Below are 21,301 nucleotides of genomic sequence, written 5' to 3'. Positions count from 1 at the left end.
CGGTAAATGCGGCCCATCATTATTACCTGTACCGTGTAGTCGGCGGAACATTTAGTGTTAGTGAATTTTCTTGTATAATGAACGAATAAATGCAAAAAAAAAAAAAACAAGTATCCTTCTATATATGTGTGCATATATATATATATATATATATAGAACAATGAAATGTTTTATCTGAACACTTTTGAAAGCTACCTCCCTTAGAAAATAATGAATGAAATAAAACGAGGAATTACATTGGAACGCACGAACCACAGGTGTGTGATGCGAAAGAGCGAGCGAGAGAGAGAGAGAGAGAAAATTGCGTTTTCCTTCGTTTTTTATTGACCGACCCCGATTTAATATTTAAATGAGGATCAGGAAGAATCTTACATAAGAAACTTCGTACTATCGCGTCTATCTTCTTTTTTATATATGTATGTACACTGAAAAATACAAAATGATAAAGTTTCTAGCCAGCCAACCAGCTCCATCATTTTTACTCGTCCTTTTAATCAATTAATTAATTAATTAGTTCTTTCCTTGTCAATATAATTGTTCACCTTTTTTCCTGCTGGTTGCTACAAGTTAACTGATCTTTCTTTTATTTTTTTCTTATTTTCTTTTAAATACTCTGCTGCCACACTACACATTATTAATTACACGATGCAGCCGCCTCTTTCTTCTGTTTGATGCGAGCTTCGATTTCAGGTCTGAAGTGACGAATTAGTCCTTGCACAGGCCACGCAGCACCGTCAGCTAAAGCACAGATTGTGTGCAATTCGATTTGTTTAGTTAATTCCCATAGCATATCAATCTCGTGTTCTTCAGCGTTTCCCTCCTTAAACCTAAATTATACGAAAGAATATAGATGACATAATACTACTCATAGATTATCGAAACATATGTGAATGAATTCTTCCCAAGACGAACCTTTGTAAAATCTTATACATCCAACTGATACCCTCACGACAAGGTGTACACTGACCGCAAGATTCGTGTTTGTAAAAGCTAATCAAACGAGTAATAGCTTTGATAATATCAGTTTGCTTGTTCATTACGATGACTGCTGCCGTTCCGAAAGCACTTTGAACTCGAATGAGATCGTCAAAGTCTAATAATACCGTATCGCAGACGCTATAATTTAAAACCAAATTAATAAGATATATTTTAACTTGTATGATATATGACATACTTTTTTGGAATGACCGGAGTCGAAGATCCTCCGGGTATAACACCTAATAAATTATCCCATCCACCAATCACACCACCTGCATGCCTTTCGATCAATTCTTTCAAAGGAATGGACATCTCTTCCTCAACGGTGCATGGATTATTAACATGACCAGAAATATTGAACAATTTGGTACCATGATTACGCGGTCTTCCAAAGGATGCAAACCAAGCACCACCACGTCGGCAGATTGTCTAAGAGATGGGAGTAATCGAATAGTACAATGAGATATTATTATTTAAGAAATTAATAAAATTATAGAAGAACATACAGGGGCGACTGCAACTGTTTCAACGTTGGTAACTGTGGTCGGACATCCAAAGAGACCGACGTCTGCTGGGAAAGGTGGCTTTAGTCTAGGTTTACCCTGCTTCCCTTCGATAGACTCAATAAGAGCTGTCTCTTCTCCACAGATGTACGCTCCAGCTCCACGTTGTACAAAGATGTCAAAATTATAACCAGAACCACAAGCATTCTTTCCAATTAATCCTGCTTGATAAGCTTCGGCAATAGCAACTTGCATATTCGAAGCTTCGTTATAAAATTCACCACGAATGTAAATATATGCAGCACAAGCACCCATAGCACGACCAGCAATTAAACATCCTTCTACAAGTTTGTGTGGATCATGTCGCAGGATCTCACGGTCCTTGCAAGTTCCTGGTTCACCTTCGTCTCCGTTGATAACTAAATACTTTGGTCTTCCATCAGCCGGTTTGTTCATAAAGGACCATTTCATACCCGAAGGGAAACCAGCACCTCCTCTACCTCTCAATCCAGAGATCTTAATCTCATTGATGATCCAATCGGCTCCTTTATCTAATATTTCCTTAGTCTTATACCAATCACCCCTCTTTAATGCACCCTTTAATCTCCAATCATGTCTGCCATATAAATTAGTAAAAATACGATCTTCATCTGCTAAAGGACCACCGACTTTCTATTAACGAATAAATTCTTCTCAATATTCACAAAACTAAATGACAACACATACATCCTATTATACAATTAATGAATCTAATAAATAAAAAAAAAATGTTTAAGTAAATAAAAAATAAGTAAAAAACTTACTTTGCCCTCGGGAGCAGCATCTGCTAAGGATCTCTGTTGTTGCTGATTAGTTAACGACGATCCCAAGAGACCTAAAAAGTGATTTAAATTGTTTAATTACATAACCTTGTCTAATCGAGAGAAACGTAGTACGTAGAACCTCTAAATCAATGGTAAATCGAAGTATACAACACACAACTCGTGAAATTTATTACGCTTTTTAATTAGAAGTAGTTCGAATGATTAAAAAATTACAATAAAAGAAAATAATTACCTAATTGTCTCTTTGGAATCTTAAAACACCGTACTATGGCACCAGCCATCTTGCCATCTGCCAATACTTGTTCAGGTTGACGTCTAACGTCATACTGCGTGACTCAAATAAACTACGACATCTGATGAGGAATGAAGTCTTTAAAATAATTCCCAAAATTGATTTGGACATATAAATATAAAAATTAGAATTAAAATTAGGAATGAATCATTGATTTAAAACGACCGCGTGCATTCAATTAATATTACGAAATATGAAAATGAAACGTGATTTGATGATATTTGCGTTACATTATACTTATGTGTATTACATTAAAATATATCGTACATTTCAAGTGTTATCAAATTATAATTACTATTGTTTAAAAATATTGAACACGAATTAGTAATATTATAAATATAACGAAAATCTGTAAGAAAGAACGAGAAACAACGTTACACGACGATAATCAGACGAGAATTGAAAAGGTTACCTTGATATCAATAATCTATATAGTAAAAAGATAAATTTTTTAAAATAAACAAATACTCGCCGTTCGTTGATTATTTTCTTCAAAATAAATATCGAAATGACACTATTACATGCATTTGAATATCTTTATCATTTTGATTACTTTTCTATTTTGAATTTCGATTTCGATAAGTCTCACGGTAAGTTCGATACTATCGAAGTACATGAACGCTACCTAGTAGTAAATTTTGGAACTATTTGTTAATGCCCCTGGCGATAGATTACACGTGCATACAAAATATTATATATATGTATATATAAAATAATATTTTTAATTATATGTTTTTAAAATATAAACTAACGAATAAAATTGTATATTACTTATTTATAATTATGAATAAAAAGATAAAATAAAGAAATTATGAATCGTTCATCTTTGCAAGGTTGTCTATTAGCTATATCTTTCTCTATTTACATTTTGGATAAAACAAGTAATTAGAAGATAGTTTATATCTTATTTTAAAGCGTTAGAAGGATGATTAGGAAACACAAAAAAGTACAAGATAAACAAAAAACAAAAATTGAAAGATCATAAAAAGAAGGAAAGGTCAAGGCGAGGAGATCGCTCACTTAATAATAATAATTATAATAATAATAATAATAATAATTAAAAATCATATCTTTTGCAGCGTATATACAATATTTGTGATACGTATGAACTAAACTAAAATAAGTCAGCGTTGTGTTATCGGCTATGTAGATAATAGATATATGTATAACAAAAATTATACTCGCGAGCATCGAAAGAAAAGAGCACGAAAAAAAGAATGAAATAGAAAGAATTACAAATAAAACTATAGAAATGGAAAGAGAAAGAGAGAGAGAGAGAAATAGAAATCGCGTCTTTATCCTTTCGTTACGGCATGCTTCGGCGCGAGTATCGTTTTACATAAATTCGCTCATACATATTTATCGTCGCATGGTATAGGACCCCTATATGGGTCGCGCTGGTAACGAAAGGATTAATTTGAAAATAATGACAAAATTCGATCGATGCGCGTCCGAATGTTATTATTGAATTGGGGATGTATTTATGTATGTGTGTATGTACGTATGTACGTATATATATAATATGTATGCTTATGTACATGCTATGCCGCGAGCCTGCTCATCGGCCGAAATACTGCACGGTGCTCTGTAACATTAAAAAGAAAGAAAAACAGAAATAGAATAAATCGCCGCTAAAGAGAAAGAAAGAAATAAAGAAAGAGAGAGAGAGAAAGAGGGAGAGAGATATAAAATCCTCGTCGTGTATATATGCGTGTGTCTGTGTGTTATTGCATTGCCTATAACGTTTGTTAATCAAACTGATTATCTTATATAAAATTCATCGAACTTCATTTCATCTCGATTTGGGGTCTAACAATATAAGTAAGAATGACTTATCAAGGCCACTCATTAGAACGTTACACGAGATCTTTAATATTCTCGAGGAGTCATGGATAAACGTAGTCCTATGGTCCATGCCGAGTTTGAGTATTTTCTTGATGTCTTAGATATTTTATTATATATGTGGATATGCATATATGTTTTGTTTCTTTAAATTGTTAATTAATTAATTAATTACTCTTATCAGCATAGAACCATTGTTGATAATTTGCTAAATAGAAAGGAGAAGCTCGTTCACCATCAATGCATATCTCGACGTTTAAATGCTGACTAGTAGATATTTCGTCGTTCTAGCACATAATCGTTAAAGATTGCGCTACTTTGTAGACGAATTAGGTTTAGCGCTGTCAAAAAGTTAACGGACAAGAAAAAGAGAGAAAGATTGAGAGAATAGAAAATGAAAGAAAGAACGAGTGAACGTAATAATGATAAAAAAAAAAAAAAAGAATGAGAGATATCAACAGGTGATACAAAAGAAAACACGCGTGGTACACATTCATCGCGTTACGAGTCTCTCTAAATGCAAACGGAGAAAAGAGAAAATAGAAGAAGAGAAAAAAATCTAAAAAATCTAGAAAAAAAAAAAAGAAAAGAAAATATACACGTTATCGTCCATCGACTTTTTTCTTTCGCGATAAAAAGAAGAAAAAAAAAAATTATATAAAAAGAAAAATAGAAGGGACAAACGTTCGCAGTATTTAATGCAAACGTTTGCTCGAAGGCCCAGGCTTGTTCGATTGATCCCAAATGGTACGACATCTCGTAGATTTTCTCCAGTGTGGCAATTGAATTCCCAATCTTTTGCACTCGTGAACGTAAGCCATGAAAGACTCGCAATAGCAGTGCTCGGTCGGGCACTCGCACATATCCTGAAGACATGCTTTGTAGTACATCGTTGGATTGACTTTCTTGTGGCAGGGATCAAAGATCTGCGACCTCAGGCGATTGCACAATCTGTAAGCAGAACGTTACTTAGACGTTTATGTTCGCTAGAATATCATATGTATCTATATATATGTATATAATAGTTTATATAATAAACATTCCGTTTCTAGATAGAATAATCATTTTATTAGATCTTTACCTATGATCCTTCCTTCCCCTGCAACGTCTCTCCCTGTCAGGATTTAAAGTGCGTGTAGGCGTGCACTTCTTCTTAGCACCAACGGCCCAAGATTGGCCGAATGGTTGAGGATCTTGTAAGAGTCTGCCCCGTCTACTCATAAAATCATCTTTCGGTAAGGAATTAAAGTTTCCACATAATCCGCACAATCTACCTCGGTACGAAGTAGACGCTGAGATCTCAAGAAAACTAATCCCATCCCAAAGTACTTTGATACCGATCGGTGTATTAACGATTATGCTGTCGGCCGTTCTGTTAACGTCAAGTTTGTTCGCCACACTGTAAGGTACGTCGACCCTCTTACCATTCACTTTTACCTTCATCTTTTGACCCAGATTCACCTTCAGATCGCCGATCTGTAAGAGGTGAATTTGTAGATAAAAGGAGAAGAAATAAATCACTTGTTCTTCTCTATTACGTAATACATCAAGTATAATACCTTCATGGCAATCGTTTTCGTCCATGCCGAAGATCTCGTCATGCCGGCGTCGTTCGTCACGCGTATGCTAAACGTATGTCCGACGCAGTCGCTAGCCAACTGATACTTGCACGCGCCTTTGAAGCTGAAGAATTTGCCGTCGAAGGTGCGGTAATGGGGGTCACCGAAGACAGTGCATACACCATCACCTGATTGAAAAATACTTTTATTCTGTTTCCTTGTTGAACAATTTCATTTTCTAGGCGTATTCATTTTTAACAATCATATTTACTTTCAACGCAACGAGGACAACATTGGTCTTTGGGGTGCTCCAATTTTGAATTTGGTGGACATGGTAAATTCAATGATGGACACATCGGCATTGCGCATCGTACCTTACCTTGCATGCAAGCGCATGCCTTACAGGAATCAAGCTTCCAAGTTTCGCCATCCTGCCTAGGTCAAAAATAAACATTTAAACTCGATTGCATTAACGTCAAGATTCTATTTTTCTTTTTATTTTCTTTTTTGTATCGTTTCATTATCCGTATTAGATTAAAGACAATTTATAAAGATAGAATACTCGCCCCATAAGTTCTGCCGCCGTACGTGCAAGAAGCCCGGCTTTCCTCGACCAAAGGACACTGCGGACAACAACGACCTGGTAATGTTATTTGATGTTCGCTTGTGCATTCCAATACCGGACATGTTTCCCTTACGCACGATATCACGGAGTTCGTACAAATGCAACGGGTACATTCGTCCAGATAGAATTGTGAACCAGAATTGTGAACTGTCGTACCCAAAATGCAACCACCTTTGGGAGGTGGCAAAAACTCTGTAATACCTGTCGATAATAATAATTTAATTGAACACTGTGAAAAACATAATTATGTTTGAACGATTAATAATCTTTGTTTTATTTTTTTTTTATTTTTTTTTTTACAAACCTTTGCAGTGAGGACAACAGTCCCCGGGTTCGTGAAAGATTCTCGAAGCTGGACAATGAAGAACAGGACAAGCATGTTTGGAACAATTCAATCTACTCGAATTACATTTACAGGTTACGCAAGGATCCTCGATTGTGGTGAAAGATCTCTCATCGGTTACTTTTTGACCGTTAACGAAACATCCTATAAAAAATAATGAAAGAAAAAAAAAGAAAAAAATGAAAAGAGAAAATGAACAGGTTTGAAGAAAAATATATCTAATATAAATGATTTTTATTAGATCTAATCGTACCTGGACAAACGGGACAACATTCCCCAGGCAAAGCTGGCATTGGTTTCGAACAAGGCGTGTAACATCGTTGCCTAGATTCGGTGATAACCCCAGCTCTGCACATGAAGATCTTGCAAGGGTCATTTCTATCGTTCCACTTTGTGCCGGATTCGTGATAAACTCCGTTTCGAAGGCAGCCTGTAATCGCATCATTTAACGTGTGAATAAAAAAATGAACAAAAAGAAAAAAAAACAAGAAAAAAAAAAACAAGAAAGAACGACAAGAAATCTGAAATGAAATGTACTTCCTGAAGAATGTGAAATCGTGTCAGAGAGTTGAAAATAAAATGAAATATAACACACTAATTATAATGGGACAGACAAGGAATATATGATGATGATGATGGTCTCTCTTGGTTATTTTTCCAGAATTATACTCGTGAGTTTTGTCATCTTACTTAGAGAAAGAGAGAGAGAGAGAGAGACGTTCGACAACGGGACTTACGTCACAATTAACATAATTAATAGAGATTGATAAGGGGACGGAGAGCATCTGTCAGGGAGTTTTAGCGTAAACAGTTCCTCGAGTTTATCGCGGTGTCGACGAACAGAAGCGTCTTTGTGCCTTAAAACAATGCTTCCCGTTCCTCCTCCCATTCCCTTCTTCTCTCTCTCTCTCTCTCTCTCTTTCTTTTTTCTTTTTTTTATTTCCCTTACTCTTTCACACTCTTCCCCGTAATATAAAAAAGATAAGAAAATAAGAAATTTTTGTTGGACAGTGTCGCTAATTTGAGCTCGCCTGTTAGCAAGTTGATTAGCTTCATTAGCGTAACGTACCTTTGCACATGCGGCAACACTGGTTTTCTTGAACCTCCAATGGGGTATAACAACCATCGATATTCGGACAATGTTGTTTCTGACACTCCACGAATCCGTTCTAAAAAAAAAAACAAGCAGAATGAAAAAGGGAATATGAGGACAACGAGAAAATCTTTAGATCGACTGACGAGTGTCCAATACGAGCATAACGAAAAAATATATATATAGTGTGTTCATAAAAAAAAGAAGATAATAATAAACGAAACAATTATTTAATAATCGAGAACGATAGAAGAGAACGTTAACACTTTTGCGGCTAAAAATATATTGGAATTTTGTGTGTGTTTTATTTTTTATTTTTTAATTTTTTTTTTTTATTAGAAGGAAAAAGTAAAAAATATGAACGATGAAACGCAGAGATGGTCGAGTCAATGAACGAAAGGAGGAGATAAAGTAGGAGAACAACTCGTTGTTGGCGTCTGCGTTGAGTCTCGCACGAGAAATCTCTCTCTCTCTCTCTTTCTCTCTTCGTGAGAGTTCTCCACCATCGTAAGATCGAGAGCATAAAATATCTATCGCCGGACCGGGTGGTCCAAGTGGAAATTCTTTTGCTCTGACCTACCGAACCAGGCCAACTCTTCTTTAACCTCTTTTAAGCGTAAGCCCCTTAGTACGTAAACGTCGCATGAGCGAACTCACGCGAGAAAATTCTCCTTCGAAAATTTCTTTATTATTATGTTTGCGTTCGCGTAAAATAAAGAGAAGAATAATAATAATGGGAACGTAAAACAACGGAAGAGTAAAAAAAATAAAAAGAACCCCGTTGCAGTGTTTAGTTTAGTTTAATTTAGTTTAGTTTAGTTTAGTTAAGTTTAGTTTAGTTTCGTTTCGTTTGGTTTCGCTATAACAGAAGAGAGAAAGAGAAAAAGATAACAACGTAATCTGCGAATTGGACTATGAAAACGGGCTACGTGCTCTAACGAGATGTCTTCTTATCCGTCTCGCCGTCGTCATGAAACTGTTAAATGCTGATATTAGACTACTACCAACCAACCAATCAACCATGTGTGGGGGAGGATTTATCTCTTTAAAATAAAAAAAAAAAGAAAAGAAAAGAAAAGAAAAGAAAAGAAAAGGAAAAGAAAGAGAGAGGAAAAAAGACGAAAGATAATAACAAAATTTATTCTATCGCTAAAACAATCGATCTTGAAAATCTAATTAAAGTTTACGTTAATAAACCCTATGCGTAATTAAAATCGCGCGTCGATTAAACGAATTAAACGAAGAAATATAAAAAAAGGAAAGAAAGACAAAGAATGTCATAAAAATTCAAGAACCACCGAGGCGAGTGCATTAATAAATTACAATTCCTAATGCGATTAACGATTCAATGACATTCTATTTTTTTCTTGCGGCTATTTTCTTTTTTCTTTTTTTTTTTTTTTTAAGAACAGACAGACTTTGAAAACTTAAGTATCGGGTTGGCTAATAACGTCGTGGGCATATTTTTTTTTGCTTGTTCGTAATCGTGAAAATAATGGTATTAGTTTCTTGTTTAATTTTCTTTTTATTTTTAATTCCAAAACGTTTGATATCTTGTATTCGTGTAAATAACACACGCGCTGTGGAATATATTTTTTACCGATATACTTCTTAACATTCGATAGAATATTTTTAATATATATCAATGTACTCACCTTACAAATGCAAGTGAAACACCTGGTATTTGGGATTTTGTCGACGGTGAAATCTTCCCCCTCGATGTCACACGTCTCCCTGCTTCCTGCGTGAAAAGAAATCGATCGATACGTTATAAATCGTGGAAAATTATGAGTAAAAGCAAGAGAACGAGAAAGAGGAGGACGAGGACGAGGAGGAAGAAGAGGAGGAGGAGGAGGAAGTTAACATCATGAACGTAATCAATCCGCCGTAAGGATCCTTGCGACATCAAGAATTGTGCACGATACAAAGCATTCCTATGAGATCGACCTTCGCATTCTGGAGGCTTCCTTCGTTCGATTTCTTCCGTACCAACGCGTCTCGTACGTGCTTCGTACATATATAAGTGAATAAGTACATACTATACGTTAGACGATTTTCTAATCGATTGACAAGCAATTTTGTACGTCGATCACGATATCGACGATAAAAAAAAAAAAACCAATTCGAATAGAAGAACGATCACAATAAATCAATAGATTCATTATTCTAATCATTTTCCTCTAAGTTTAGCATCTATCATTCTATTTCGATCAATTATACGAGAATATCGTGCGACGTTAGAAAATTTTGATAGAATTCGATTATCTGTTTTCCCTAAATCGAAGAGAAAAAAAGCGTCACGCGTGACTTAACTTTTAAATTTGCCGCCCCGACGACGACGCATCGATATATCGATAATGGCCGCCCACGCGGGGCGCCATCTTTTGAAATTTCAAACGTCCGCGTTCACGTGATATTTTCCAATATGAAATTATCTATTTATATATATATATATATATTACATCGTTATTTAATAATATAAATTAATACAATTAATTTAGATCTATATATATTTGATTGAATTGAAATAAAAATTCTTGCGGTTAATGTTATTTTAAAAAGTTTGAAGGAATGCGTGCGAGAAAGGACGCAGCGTTGGCGTTCCGCGACCGTTTTCTTAACATTCTCTTTCACTTCTACCTGACACCTAATGTCTCCATCTCTTTTTCTCTTTTTTTTCTACGATTTTATTATTCATACAAAATTTGTATCCCCTTTCCTTTTTTTCGTCTTGTCCAAGACAAAATATTCCTGTTAAAATTTCTAAAAGTTCTTTCTTTCGAATAAACGTACGACGACGCTAAATGAAACGTTTGAATGATACGTGCAAATGAAGTACGAATAAAAAGAATTTCTCACGATTAGTTGAATCTACAGAAGAGACGGTACGTACGTTCGGTTCCGCGTTTACACAACGCTTCGAAGATTTCTCAGGAAGCTCCTGTTGAACGCATACAGAATTTCTCTCTCTCTCTCTTTCTCTTTCTCTCTAGAAATAGTCTCTCGTGTATGAGGTTACGTCGTAAATCGAAGTTTACGCGGGATACAGGCACGGAGACCAACTTTGTCGTTGGCTTTTGCCATTTCCCGTGCAGCATTCGCGGAACCGCCGGTTAACCGGCCATAAAGTTACTTTTACTTTCGCGTCAGTGGAAGAAGAAGAAGAAGAAGAAGAAGAAGACACGAATACCGATTTGTGTTGGTGGTCTTTACGATTCTTGAAATAAAGAAAGAAAGAAAGAAAGAAGGAGAGAGAGAGAGAGATAAATTCAAAAGATTCGTCATGGGTATCGCGAATTCACCGAAACAAAGCGCCCCAGATGAGTTTTCTTTCCCTTACTCTCTCTTCCTCTCTCTCTCTTTCTTTCTTTCTGTATCATTTTCTTTTTCGAATCATCGTCGGACCATGATTCGACTCGACTTGGCGCAAATAGACCGAGAGATAATGGAGATAGTCCAAGAATAGAACGTTTAAAAGTCACAAATGGAGCGTGACGCGCCTGAACTACGCTAGGACGCGAGATCTATGAGAAAAAGATAGAGAAACAGGCAAGCAGGCAGACAGACAGACAGACAGACAAAAAGAGAAAATGATATCAAGAATGAAGGAGTGAGAGAGAGAGAGAGAGAGAGAAAGACTATTCGAATGCACTTTTCCATTTAAAATTCAACAGATGCATATATATTCTAAGCTCATCTCCATTTCGCACCTTTGATAGTTTCCGATGCACTATCGCAACGACGTGCCGCTGATAGGAAGGCCAGGGCCAAAGCCAACGCCAATGGTGTCGATGAGGTCACTGATACCAACTCCATTTTCCTTTTTTTCTTTTTCCTTCTTCTTCTTCTTCTTCTTTTTTTTTTTCTATACAGGTAAGTAAATGGTTTCTACTCGTCCACTTCTTGTTTTCCTTTTTCGTCGAAAAATTTGCTTAGCCCTTCCTTCAATTTTTTGGTCTTATACCGTTGGTTCAGGGATCGAGGAAATTCGGGATAATCTGAAAATGAAGAAAAAATTAGTAAGCGTTAGTAAAATTTGTTGATCGATTGAAAAGAAATGAAAAAAAAAACGAAGAGAATGAGAAGGGATGATTTTTTCCTGCCTGAAAATGAAATATAAATAAAAAAATTAAAATGAGAAGAGAGAAGAAAAAGTAAGATAAGAATGAAGAAGATTTGGTCTCTGCAATGCGTGTTTTTCACGTAAGTCGATTTTATGCGATGATCAGATTTAACCACTTTTATTGCATGTTATTACGTTTCTTAAAATATACATCGATATATATATATATTAGTGCATTCTTTCAAAGATTTTTTGAGAGATGTGATGCGCGCGGTTTATTTTTTAATATATTTCTACTCTTCAAAAAATAGCAGTACAACGTGCTTCCCTATTGCATATCTTTAATGTCAAAGGATTGTAAAGAAAAATATAAATAGCCGAATGCCATTGATATTTTTATCGAATTCTAAGGAATGACACACGGTGTGTTTTGCCAAAGAGTGAAATCTTTCAAATTTATGATAGAATTTCATGAAAAATCCATACGATCTATGCGTGGCGTTTAATCGTTCGCGCGAATTCAATCTAACGAAAGTACGTAAAGTAAAATAAACGAAAAGAAAAAAAACACGTTTAAGAGAAAAAAAGAAAAGTTAATATGTACAAATATATTTCACGTGTATCTTCCTGTAAACATATAGAAAAGAAAAGAGAAAGAATAGGCTGAACGAAAAAAAAAATAAAAAGAAGAAAAATGATAATAAAAATGTCGAGGAAGGAAAAAGGAAAAAAGAAAAAAAAAAAAAGAGAGACACGTTCACAAATCTCGAAGTAAAATCAGAGTCACGTTAGATCTACGTGTCGAATACCAAAGAGGAGGATTCATTTAAATGTTCCTCCATGATCGTTCCCCGTTGCAGGTGTTTTGGCGCGAGAGTGCACGTGCACACTCGAGAAGAAGAAGAAGAAGAAGCAGAAGCAAAGACCCTTTCGCGCAAGTGTTTCTCTTTGAGTGCGCGGTGCGCAAGTTATTTATCTTTTTATTTTATTGTTCCTTTTTTTTGTTTTCTATAATATAAAAAAAATATCCAACATTACTTTATTTTAACTCGCGTATCTATACACACACACATACACACACACGCACAAAGAAATATATGTAAATACAGGCATGTATACAACAAACAAGTGTACGTTGGTATATTATGCGTACACGTATACATACATGCGTTCAATTTTACTTATGTATGGGTGCATGTATATATATATAAAGACTAATGTATATAGGTATTTGCGCAAATGAGGAGTGCGCACGAACACGATCCGCGCGAAATAAAACGATCCTCGTGGAAGGTGGAGCGTGGAGAGCAGCTCCGAGCTGTGTTTTAGCGCAGCGCAAAAGAGGAGAAAGAAGAGGAGGAAGAGGAGGAGATGAAGGAAAAGAAGGAAAGAAAGAGTAAAAGGGGGGCAAAGAAGAAAGGGGGGCCGGTCAAGCGTGTCTGTTGTGTGTGTAGTTGCTGTTGCTGTTGCTTTTGCTGTTGCTTTTGCTGTTGCTGTTGTTGTTCGTGTTTCTTCTCTATCCATAGTGCGCGCGAGCGCAATACTGATGTGAGAGCCCCGATCTTACTGACGTAGTTGGGTGACGACGATGGAGGAGGAGGAGGAGGAGGTGGAAAAGGGAAAAGAAACTCATAAACACGAGCACGTGTCCATGAGAGAAGAAATTAATGAGTGAGGAAAAAAAAGAAGAATAAGCTTATGAGTGAAAGAAAGACGAGGAGAAATGGAAAGAAATGATGGGAGGAGAAAAATAAATTAGAGAAAAAGAGAAACGGGGGGGGGTAAATAAATGAGTGGAATTAGATCAAACGTAGGGAGGGAAAAGAAAGGGAAGAAAAATAAATAATAAAAAGAAGGAAGAGAGAGAGAGAGGGAATTAGCGAGTGAAAACAGTAATGGTAAAATTATGGTGAAAGAAAGAAGGTAAGAATTGGGGGAAGAAAATTAAATGAGAAAAAAAAAAAGATAGAGAAAGAGAGGAATTAAAGAGGAAAAGATAGGAAAGGACTAAAAGGAATAAAAAGGTAAAGATAATATTTCAGATAAGGAAAGAATTTGTGAGGTAATTGGTTAGATAAAAGAAAGAATTTGTCAGAGAAAGAATTTGAGGAAGAGAGAGAGAGAGAGAGACAAAGTATGGAAGATCTCGTCAGGAAGAAACATTTTCCCTACGCCAGTGAAACAAACCATTTTGTGAAAGTCGAGATCGTTGGCTCCTCTCTTCCTCCTCCTCCTCCTCCTCCTCCTCCTCTTTCTTCTTTTCTTCCTCCTCTGAAGAAGAAGCATTGCACGGTTTGAATTTAAGACGAATTCTCCGCAATTCGCGCGTTCCACAGACTTCTTTGCATATTTTCAACATGCACACACACATATATATATATATATTTATATAAATGCGTGTTGTTATGTGCGTGCGTAAGAAGACGACACTCTATGGTTATCTAACACGAGTACTGACAAGAATATTTTCCAATAACCGAACCTATACCGATCGATCAATCAAGCCATATACATATGCATACATATAATAAATATTTTAACATAGAAACCTATAATCGACAACAATATCAAATATGGTACCAACAGGAAAAAACAATGAATAAGAATTTAATTAAACAAAAATCAAGGAAAATGTAAATATCCTACGTAATAACAAATAACGACAACAACAACAACAACAACAACAACAACAACAAAAAAACATAAAACGAAAGCAAAGAAAAACTGGATTCCAGGAAACAAAACGAATTATTAATAATTAATTAATAAAAAGATAAGCTTCTAGAAAGACGAGAATAATTCATTTAATAGATGGAAGGTAATAATCGAATATTCCCCCTCGTTAAGAGATTAATCGCGAACGTTGTAATTCTAGGAATTAACGGTACGATTTGTTTTTTCTTTCCGTTTCCTATTTTTCTTCGTTTTCTTCTTTCTTTCCCTTCTTTTTTTTTTTTTTTATACATACTTTGATAGAAAATCGGCACGCGCCTGTTTGAGAGAGTTCCGATACATTAAACGTACACCACAGATGCAAAACTTGTAATAATGAATTAGGTATCCTGTATCGGTATCCTTAAATACCCCCCCTTCCTTCTTCTCTTTCTCCTCCTTCTCCTCCTCACCCTCTTCTCTCTCCCTTAGCTGTAATCGTAGCTCGTACGATAGCAATTATCAGCCGGGAGACAACATAAATGGTACTTAAGCAATCGTACACATTATAAAGTAATCTAATGCAATGCCATTATCGACCATGCGTTTTGATCTTTATCGAATCTACTTATACGATTCCATCGTTTATCCGAGTCATTTATGTTAATTTAACTAAAAATTGGAAAAATATTTAACAACTACTAATCTACGTGAGCGAGTAAAAACTTTCAATATTAAATAATTAAATATGTTCGACTGGTTTTATTTTTACGATTTTCCACGAAGTTTCTAAGCCGTCAATTCACTGATAATCGTTAGAAAAACATTTCCAGATATGTATACGCATTGAGAAAAATATAAAAAAAAAAGTATTATTTACACTAATTAATAAATACGCATACGCGGAGAAATCGGTAAAGCTAATAAATCGTATTTTAATATTCGATTACCAAATGAGTTTTATTACAGTTACATAAATTAATGTAGGAGGGATAATATAATTAAGAGAGGAAGGCGGCGGCGGCGGGTGGGGGGGAGGAGGGGGGAACCCGCGACGAGGAAAAACTCCTGTCATTCATTTAGATATAAATTAGTAAACGCATTTTCAATAAAATCTTATTTAAAGTCTTACATTCAAATTTCTATACAAACTAATAAACATTCCTACACATTGCTGGTTGACCAATCCGATAATTTGTCTCTCTGTCTCTCTCGCACGCACGCACGCGCACACTCTCTCTATCTCCTTCTATCTTTCTCTTTTAAAAAGGAAAAGAAAAAGAGAAAAAAAACCCAAGAGACATATTATTCTCCGATCGTTTTTATTCCGATTGAAAAAGATCGTATCGATCGTTTATTTATCGATCGCGTTATTATTATATCGTGGCTCTCGCGCTTATTGATGCGCGGAATTTTTCCAATGCGTTTCTTTATACGCGTCCGACCACGTTCGCGTTCTCGTTATTCGCATGACAATGCCGCTGCTCCTTGAATTTTTCGCGCGTTAGCAATTTTCTAAGGTTTCCACAGAGACGAGAGGAGAGGAGAGGAGAAGAGGAGAGAGGAGAGGAGAGAAGAGAAAAAAAGTGGCACGAGTGTGGGCGAAATTTCTACGACAATCTCGTACGTACGTAAATAATGTGTGTGCGTGCGTGTGTGTATCTCTCTCTCTCTCTCGTTCTCCCATTTTTTTCCATCTTTTTTTGAGTGACCTGTTAAAACGAAAGAGAAAAGGACAGAAGACGACTCAACCAAGCGAATTTGAAGTCCCCGGCCGGGAGTTTTGTTTTCCTCGACCAAATTACATCCTACAGCTTGAAATTTTAATGGACGAAGACGAGGATGTTTTATATGAATTATGTGTGAGAGAATGTGTGTGTGTATATGTGAGAGAGAGAGAAAGAGAAAGAGACCAGACGACGAGCTCGCCTTATCTCCGATTTAAGAGCAAAGAATAATACTTTCGATCGTTTCGCATCGCATAAGAATGCATCTGCCGGTGTGAGTCAGTCAGAGGTTCACCGAACGAGTCAGAATTCGACCTTACGAGTTCTTTTTAATCCGTTGTCTGCCAGTATAATAAAACGATTAGATGAGAGAGAAAAGATCGGTCCGGTTATCGTATAACCGATTTATTTCGTAGAAGAAATTCGTTAAAACTATTTCGAGTTAATTAAACGCGAAATCTAATTATCTTTGATCTACGCTATTGTTTTCGTATCGTTTAAATAATAACAGTATATCTAACAGGTGTTACCGATTGATTCGTTTTACTTGTCACGTATTTACATTAAAAACATATGTAAATTAATTGTAATCGTTTATAATTATTATATGAAGTGAATTAATCGACAATATTCTACAACGGGTTGTAAGTATAACTTTCTGTTTGTTTTGAGATTAACATAAATTAAAATAATCAAATGTAATGATTATACTTAAATAAATGCAATCATAATTCCATACCGCAGTTAGTATAATTTTCTTTTTGTTTTATCGAATATAAACACATATATCATTCCTCACTTAAGATACGCAAGTTTATTAAATGTAATCGATATTATTGACCGAGGATCGAGCGATCGATCGATCGATGAATCGATCAAGAGACCGAAAGGGTCTCGTACGTCAAATACGATCGAATAAAACGCGCGGGATCGCATGTAACACGCGATTTAAATCGAATATCGTTGGGTCGATGAACCAAACCAGGGAATACCTCGTTGAAAGTGCAAACATTCATATTTTGTTATTTAATGCTCGGAACATTTTTTGTATAAAATATATAGATATATTACAAGCGTCGAAAAGGAGAATAATTTAAAGTCTTCTTAAGTTTACTCTTCGTGGTAAAACAATAAACGAGGTGTAAGATTCGATGAAAATGATCTGAACGAGTCGATTAAAATGCTAATATTTTCTAGGCGTTGCGTTTTATAGTCGGTGAAGTATCATGAATGTCAATTTTTTTCTTTTTCTTTTCTTTTTCCAACGATAATAAAATCTGCTCATATAATAGACATAACTCTTAACAATATTTATATATTATATAGTTGAAGTATATATATATATGTAAATAAAGTGCACATATAGATATCTATATAATTTACAGTTAGGTGCGAAAGTGCCATTCGCCGAACGTCATCGGTGATTCTGATTGTCAGTTCTCCGCATACCAACAAATGATTTATTTCTTTATCGGACAATGCGCTCGATCGAAGAAAAGAAAGAAAGAAAGAAAAAAAAAGAAGAAAAAAGGAAACAACAAACGTGTTATAGACACATTGGATTGCGATCTTTCGAAAGAACGATTGATTATAAACATAGAGACAGTGAGAGAGAGAAAGAAACAAAAAACAAGATTCGTAGAAAGAATAATAAATGATAAATAAGTACCTCGTTTCGGCGAAGAGATCGTTTCGTTTCCTTATCACTTATTGTTAGAAGATTTCACGAGTGATCCTAAAACTTGTCCACTCGTAGAAATACACGATAAATAACTCGCGAGTACGACACACCGCGATTAACATTTACATACATTTCCTTTTTATTACGCACTTCCGTCATTTTCTTCTTTGACGAGAAGAAAAATAAAGAATAAAAGAAGAAGAAGAAGAAGAAGAGGAGGTAGTGGAGGAGGAGGAGGAGAAAGAAGGGGGAGGAAGGATAAAATCAAAATACAGAGAATTGAATAAAGAATACAAAACACCCGCGTTACGCGGCACAATTTCGCAAAGATCCAGTGCGCATAGATCTGAACCAACGATATCTTTCAAAAGATCATAAATGCATAAGCAACGAATAGAACTGTAGAATAGTAAGAAATATAAAAAAGGAAAAAAGAAGAAAAAAAGGGAAAAGAAAGAAAAAGAAAAAGAGGAAGAGGAAGAGAGAGAAAGAGAAAGAGAAAGAGAAAGAGAAAGAGAGAGAGAAAGGCTTCTTCGATGATCGATAAATCTCGCGCGCGAGTTTTTAGTTGAAGTTTCTCTCTCTTCAGGTAAATGATTTATTTTATCGGCTTTCAAGCATCGACGAGGAACAACGACGAGGATGATCTTCGACGACAAGTGATAGAATAACGTGGGTAATAAGTGAGTACTCGCGAGGATGAGACGACATTTCGGTGAATGCGTTCCTCTCGTTCTTCTTCTTCTTCTTCGTCTTCTTCTTCTACTACTACTTCTACTACTTCTTCTTCTTCTTCCTCTTGTTTCTCTCTCTCTCTTTTCTTGCTTGCTCGCTCTTTCTCCACTTCGGACTCGTGGAGGCACGAAACTGACATCGGTCCTCTTCGCCGCGTAACACCGTACTTTCGAAGCGTGCGTCTGGGAAGAGTCGCGCGTGCGCGCGCCGGACTCTCGGGAAGTGGAATGGCAAAGTGGTCGAGTGGGAATAACACACACACACACACACACACAGAACACACACACACATACAGAGAGGAGAGAAGAAGAAAATGAGCGAGAGGGATAAGTTGGAAAGAGACCGAACCAATGAGAGACGAAGAGGAAGAGAGAGAGAGAGAAGGAATGACTGAAACATTTTGCGAGAAAGAAAGAGAGAGAAAGAGAAGAAGAAAATGAGCAAGAGGGATAAGTTGGAAAGAGAACGAACCAATGAGAGACGAAGAGAGAAACAGAAAATTAATGAGAGAAACAGAGAAGGAATGATCGAAACATTTTGCGAGAGAGAGGGTAGAAGAAGAAGAAGAAAATGAGCGAGAGGGATAAGTTGGAAAGAGAACGAACCAATGAGGAAAGGGGAGAGAGAGAGAAACAGAAAATTAATGAGAGAAACAGGGACGGAATGACTGAAACATGTTGAGAAAGAGAGTGATAGAGAAAGAATAAAAAAGGGAGAGAGAGAGAGAGAGAAGAAAGAGAGAGCCTGGGAGAGACCGAGGAAGGCCGAGAAGTAGAAGGGAGAGGCGGAAGGCTTCGACCCCTTGCCCTCCTGCACCCCTCCAACGCAAGTTTACCGGATAACTCGCGGCTGAGAGAAGGAACGAGCGAGTCCGCTTGCTACCGAAGACGCGTTCCTCCGCGTCTCTTTTACCAAGCTTGCGGCACAAAGGGAAGACAAGAAGAAGAACAGGACGAAGAAGAAGAAGACGACGGTGTAGAAGAAGAAGAAGAAGAAGAAGAGGAAGAGCAAACCGAAAGAGTCTTTTTCCTAGAAACGAAGGCGCAAGCAACAGGTGCTTCTCCCTTCCGTTTTGCTTCTTCTCCCAGCTCTCCGTTTCCGAGTTGTGATGCTCGTTAGCGTTTTGTTTTCAGCGATCGTGGGTGGTTAACAGTAGAGGCAACCAACAAGCAAGCAAGCAATCTGGTACAGGAATCTACTGCTCTCTTTGCTAATTGTTGTTAACTTGACTCTGTTGGGAGGATAAAAATGAATTAGTACGACAAAGTCATATTTAATTGAACATGAATAATTATTTATTGTTATTAATAATGTATATATTAAAGAAATGATTGGACGACAATCCGATGACTTATAATAATAAATCTTGCCGATTATACGCGGTTGTTTCGATATTTTAAAACGGGCCGCACTTATTTGAAAATCAAACAAAAGACGATCGCACACCAAAATGGCGATTCCCGCGCGACACAAATTCTAACTCACCTATAGGAACAAAGTAAAAAACGAAGGGCCATCTAAACTCTCATCCCCTTCTCTTACTAATTTCTTCGTGATTGAGAGAACTAGAAAATTATGAAAAGAAGAAGAAGAAGAAGATAAATAATGAAAACATAAAGCGAGAGACCGGGGCAAAGAGCAGTAGTAAGTCAAACGATTCCCCGTCAGCTACGTGAGCAGCTGCGTTTAAAGTTCCGTTCCTGTTCCGTTCCATACCGTACCGTATCGTTCCGTTCTTTTCTGTTCTGTTATGTTCTGTTATGTTCTGTTCTATTCTGATCTATTCTCTTCTGTTCTTTTCTGTTCCGTTTCGTTCCATTTGGTTCCACCGCAAACGACAAGTAGTTCCAGGCGATCTTAGTGGTGCTTTTACATTCGGAGTGGGGCTGATCCAAGCGCAGAGGAGGAGGAGGAGGAGGAGAAGAAGGAGGAGGAGGAGGAGGAAGAGGTAAAGCAAGTCCCGGCGCTCTCCTCCACGGACGGCATAGCTGCTGCTGCTGCTGTTGCTGCTGTTGCTGTTGCAGCTTGAAGCTATGTAGATGAAGAAAAACTTTATTATATGCTATGTACAGAAGAGGAGAAGGAGCAGGAGGAGGAGGAGGAGGAGGAGGAGGTGCCCAACGACGACTTGGACGAGGAGAATGAGGAGGATGAGGATGGACGTGAAACGACGTAGTGCTCCGCTGTTGCATTCGTTCAACAAGATGCGACACCTACAAAAACACGTAAACAGAACAATTAAAGAGATTTCATTTTAATTCATACAATAAATGCACTAGACTACATTACGAAATCTTAAGTGTCGAATTCTTTGAAATGTTTGAGTAAGATAAATGTTAAGTTTCTCTTTCTTTCACTTTTCTATTTATGCATAGGTATATGTG

At 36.6% G+C, this 21,301-nt stretch overlaps 2 protein-coding genes and 2 long non-coding RNA genes across 9 annotated transcripts; 1 reads left to right on the top strand and 3 right to left on the bottom strand.

Moving 5' to 3' along the window:
• Window positions 1-301: 301 nt before the first annotated feature.
• LOC122525442 (NADH dehydrogenase [ubiquinone] flavoprotein 1, mitochondrial) lies at window positions 302-2,623 on the bottom strand. 2 transcript variants are annotated; one of them, XR_006305789.1, is made up of 7 exons: window positions 2,538-2,623; window positions 2,285-2,355; window positions 1,485-2,153; window positions 1,175-1,407; window positions 913-1,116; window positions 543-827; window positions 302-425 (listed from the first exon to the last, which is right to left on the bottom strand). XR_006305789.1 is itself a non-coding variant. In XM_043648254.1 (6 exons), the coding sequence occupies exons 1-6, from the start codon at window positions 2,584-2,586 to the stop codon at window positions 635-637; spliced, it is 1,419 nt and encodes a 472-aa protein (XP_043504189.1). In that variant the 5' UTR covers window positions 2,587-2,623; the 3' UTR covers window positions 302-634. The 2 variants fall into 2 exon arrangements, 1 of the variants encoding a protein (XP_043504189.1); XM_043648254.1 differs by having other exon boundaries at window positions 302-827.
• LOC122525433 (BMP-binding endothelial regulator protein) lies at window positions 2,574-19,214 on the bottom strand. Of its 5 annotated transcripts, XM_043648234.1 has the most exons (14): window positions 18,874-19,206; window positions 18,171-18,347; window positions 11,770-12,057; window positions 9,715-9,800; window positions 8,036-8,135; window positions 7,220-7,396; window positions 6,928-7,110; window positions 6,565-6,824; window positions 6,270-6,429; window positions 5,999-6,186; window positions 5,521-5,915; window positions 5,146-5,390; window positions 4,136-4,182; window positions 2,574-2,658 (listed from the first exon to the last, which is right to left on the bottom strand). In XM_043648234.1, exons 3-13 carry the CDS (start codon window positions 11,873-11,875, stop codon window positions 4,139-4,141), a joined length of 1,944 nt encoding a protein of 647 aa, XP_043504169.1. In that variant the 5' UTR covers window positions 11,876-12,057; window positions 18,171-18,347; window positions 18,874-19,206; the 3' UTR covers window positions 2,574-2,658; window positions 4,136-4,138. The 5 variants fall into 5 exon arrangements, with proteins under 5 accessions (XP_043504169.1, XP_043504168.1, XP_043504171.1 ...); XM_043648233.1 differs by lacking the exon at window positions 2,574-2,658 and having other exon boundaries at window positions 3,417-4,182; XM_043648236.1 differs by lacking the exons at window positions 2,574-2,658; window positions 18,171-18,347 and having other exon boundaries at window positions 3,417-4,182; window positions 18,874-19,214.
• A 716-nt stretch (window positions 19,215-19,930) lies between these two features.
• On the bottom strand, window positions 19,931-20,478 carry LOC122525472. The gene is made up of 2 exons (XR_006305801.1): window positions 20,403-20,478; window positions 19,931-20,148 (listed from the first exon to the last, which is right to left on the bottom strand). It is a non-coding gene; the product is annotated as an uncharacterized LOC122525472 (long non-coding RNA).
• A 65-nt stretch (window positions 20,479-20,543) lies between these two features.
• LOC122525463 lies at window positions 20,544-21,210 on the top strand. The gene is made up of 2 exons (XR_006305792.1): window positions 20,544-20,634; window positions 20,763-21,210. It is a non-coding gene; the product is annotated as an uncharacterized LOC122525463 (long non-coding RNA).
• Window positions 21,211-21,301: the final 91 nt, after the last annotated feature.

The sequence above is a fragment of the Polistes fuscatus genome, unplaced genomic scaffold (genome assembly GCF_010416935.1).
Source record: "Polistes fuscatus isolate 324 unplaced genomic scaffold, CU_Pfus_HIC Scaffold9, whole genome shotgun sequence".
In the NCBI taxonomy this organism is placed as follows: domain Eukaryota; kingdom Metazoa; phylum Arthropoda; class Insecta; order Hymenoptera; family Vespidae; genus Polistes; species Polistes fuscatus.
This window is presented reverse-complemented; position numbering and strand designations above follow the sequence as displayed.

What these genes read in the sequence shown, in the direction of transcription:
- LOC122525442 (XM_043648254.1), bottom strand. Translation starts at nt 2,586, where the DNA reads ATGGCTGGTGCCATAGTACGGTGTTTTAAGATTCCAAAGAGACAATTA. An exon ending in AAACAGTTGCAGTCGCCCCT is followed by an intron (nt 1,408 to 1,484) that starts GTATGTTCTTCT and finishes CCCATCTCTTAG; the next exon opens with ACAATCTGCCGACGTGGTGG. An exon ending in ACTCCGGTCATTCCAAAAAA is followed by an intron (nt 1,117 to 1,174) that starts GTATGTCATATA and finishes TTTAAATTATAG; the next exon opens with CGTCTGCGATACGGTATTAT.
- LOC122525433 (XM_043648236.1), bottom strand. Translation starts at nt 11,875, where the DNA reads ATGGAGTTGGTATCAGTGACCTCATCGACACCATTGGCGTTGGCTTTG. An exon ending in CGAAAACGATTGCCATGAAG is followed by an intron (nt 5,916 to 5,998) that starts GTATTATACTTG and finishes CACCTCTTACAG; the next exon opens with ATCGGCGATCTGAAGGTGAA. An exon ending in GCCTGGGCCTTCGAGCAAAC is followed by an intron (nt 4,183 to 5,145) that starts GTTTGCATTAAA and finishes TTAATGTTACAG; the next exon opens with AGCACCGTGCAGTATTTCGG.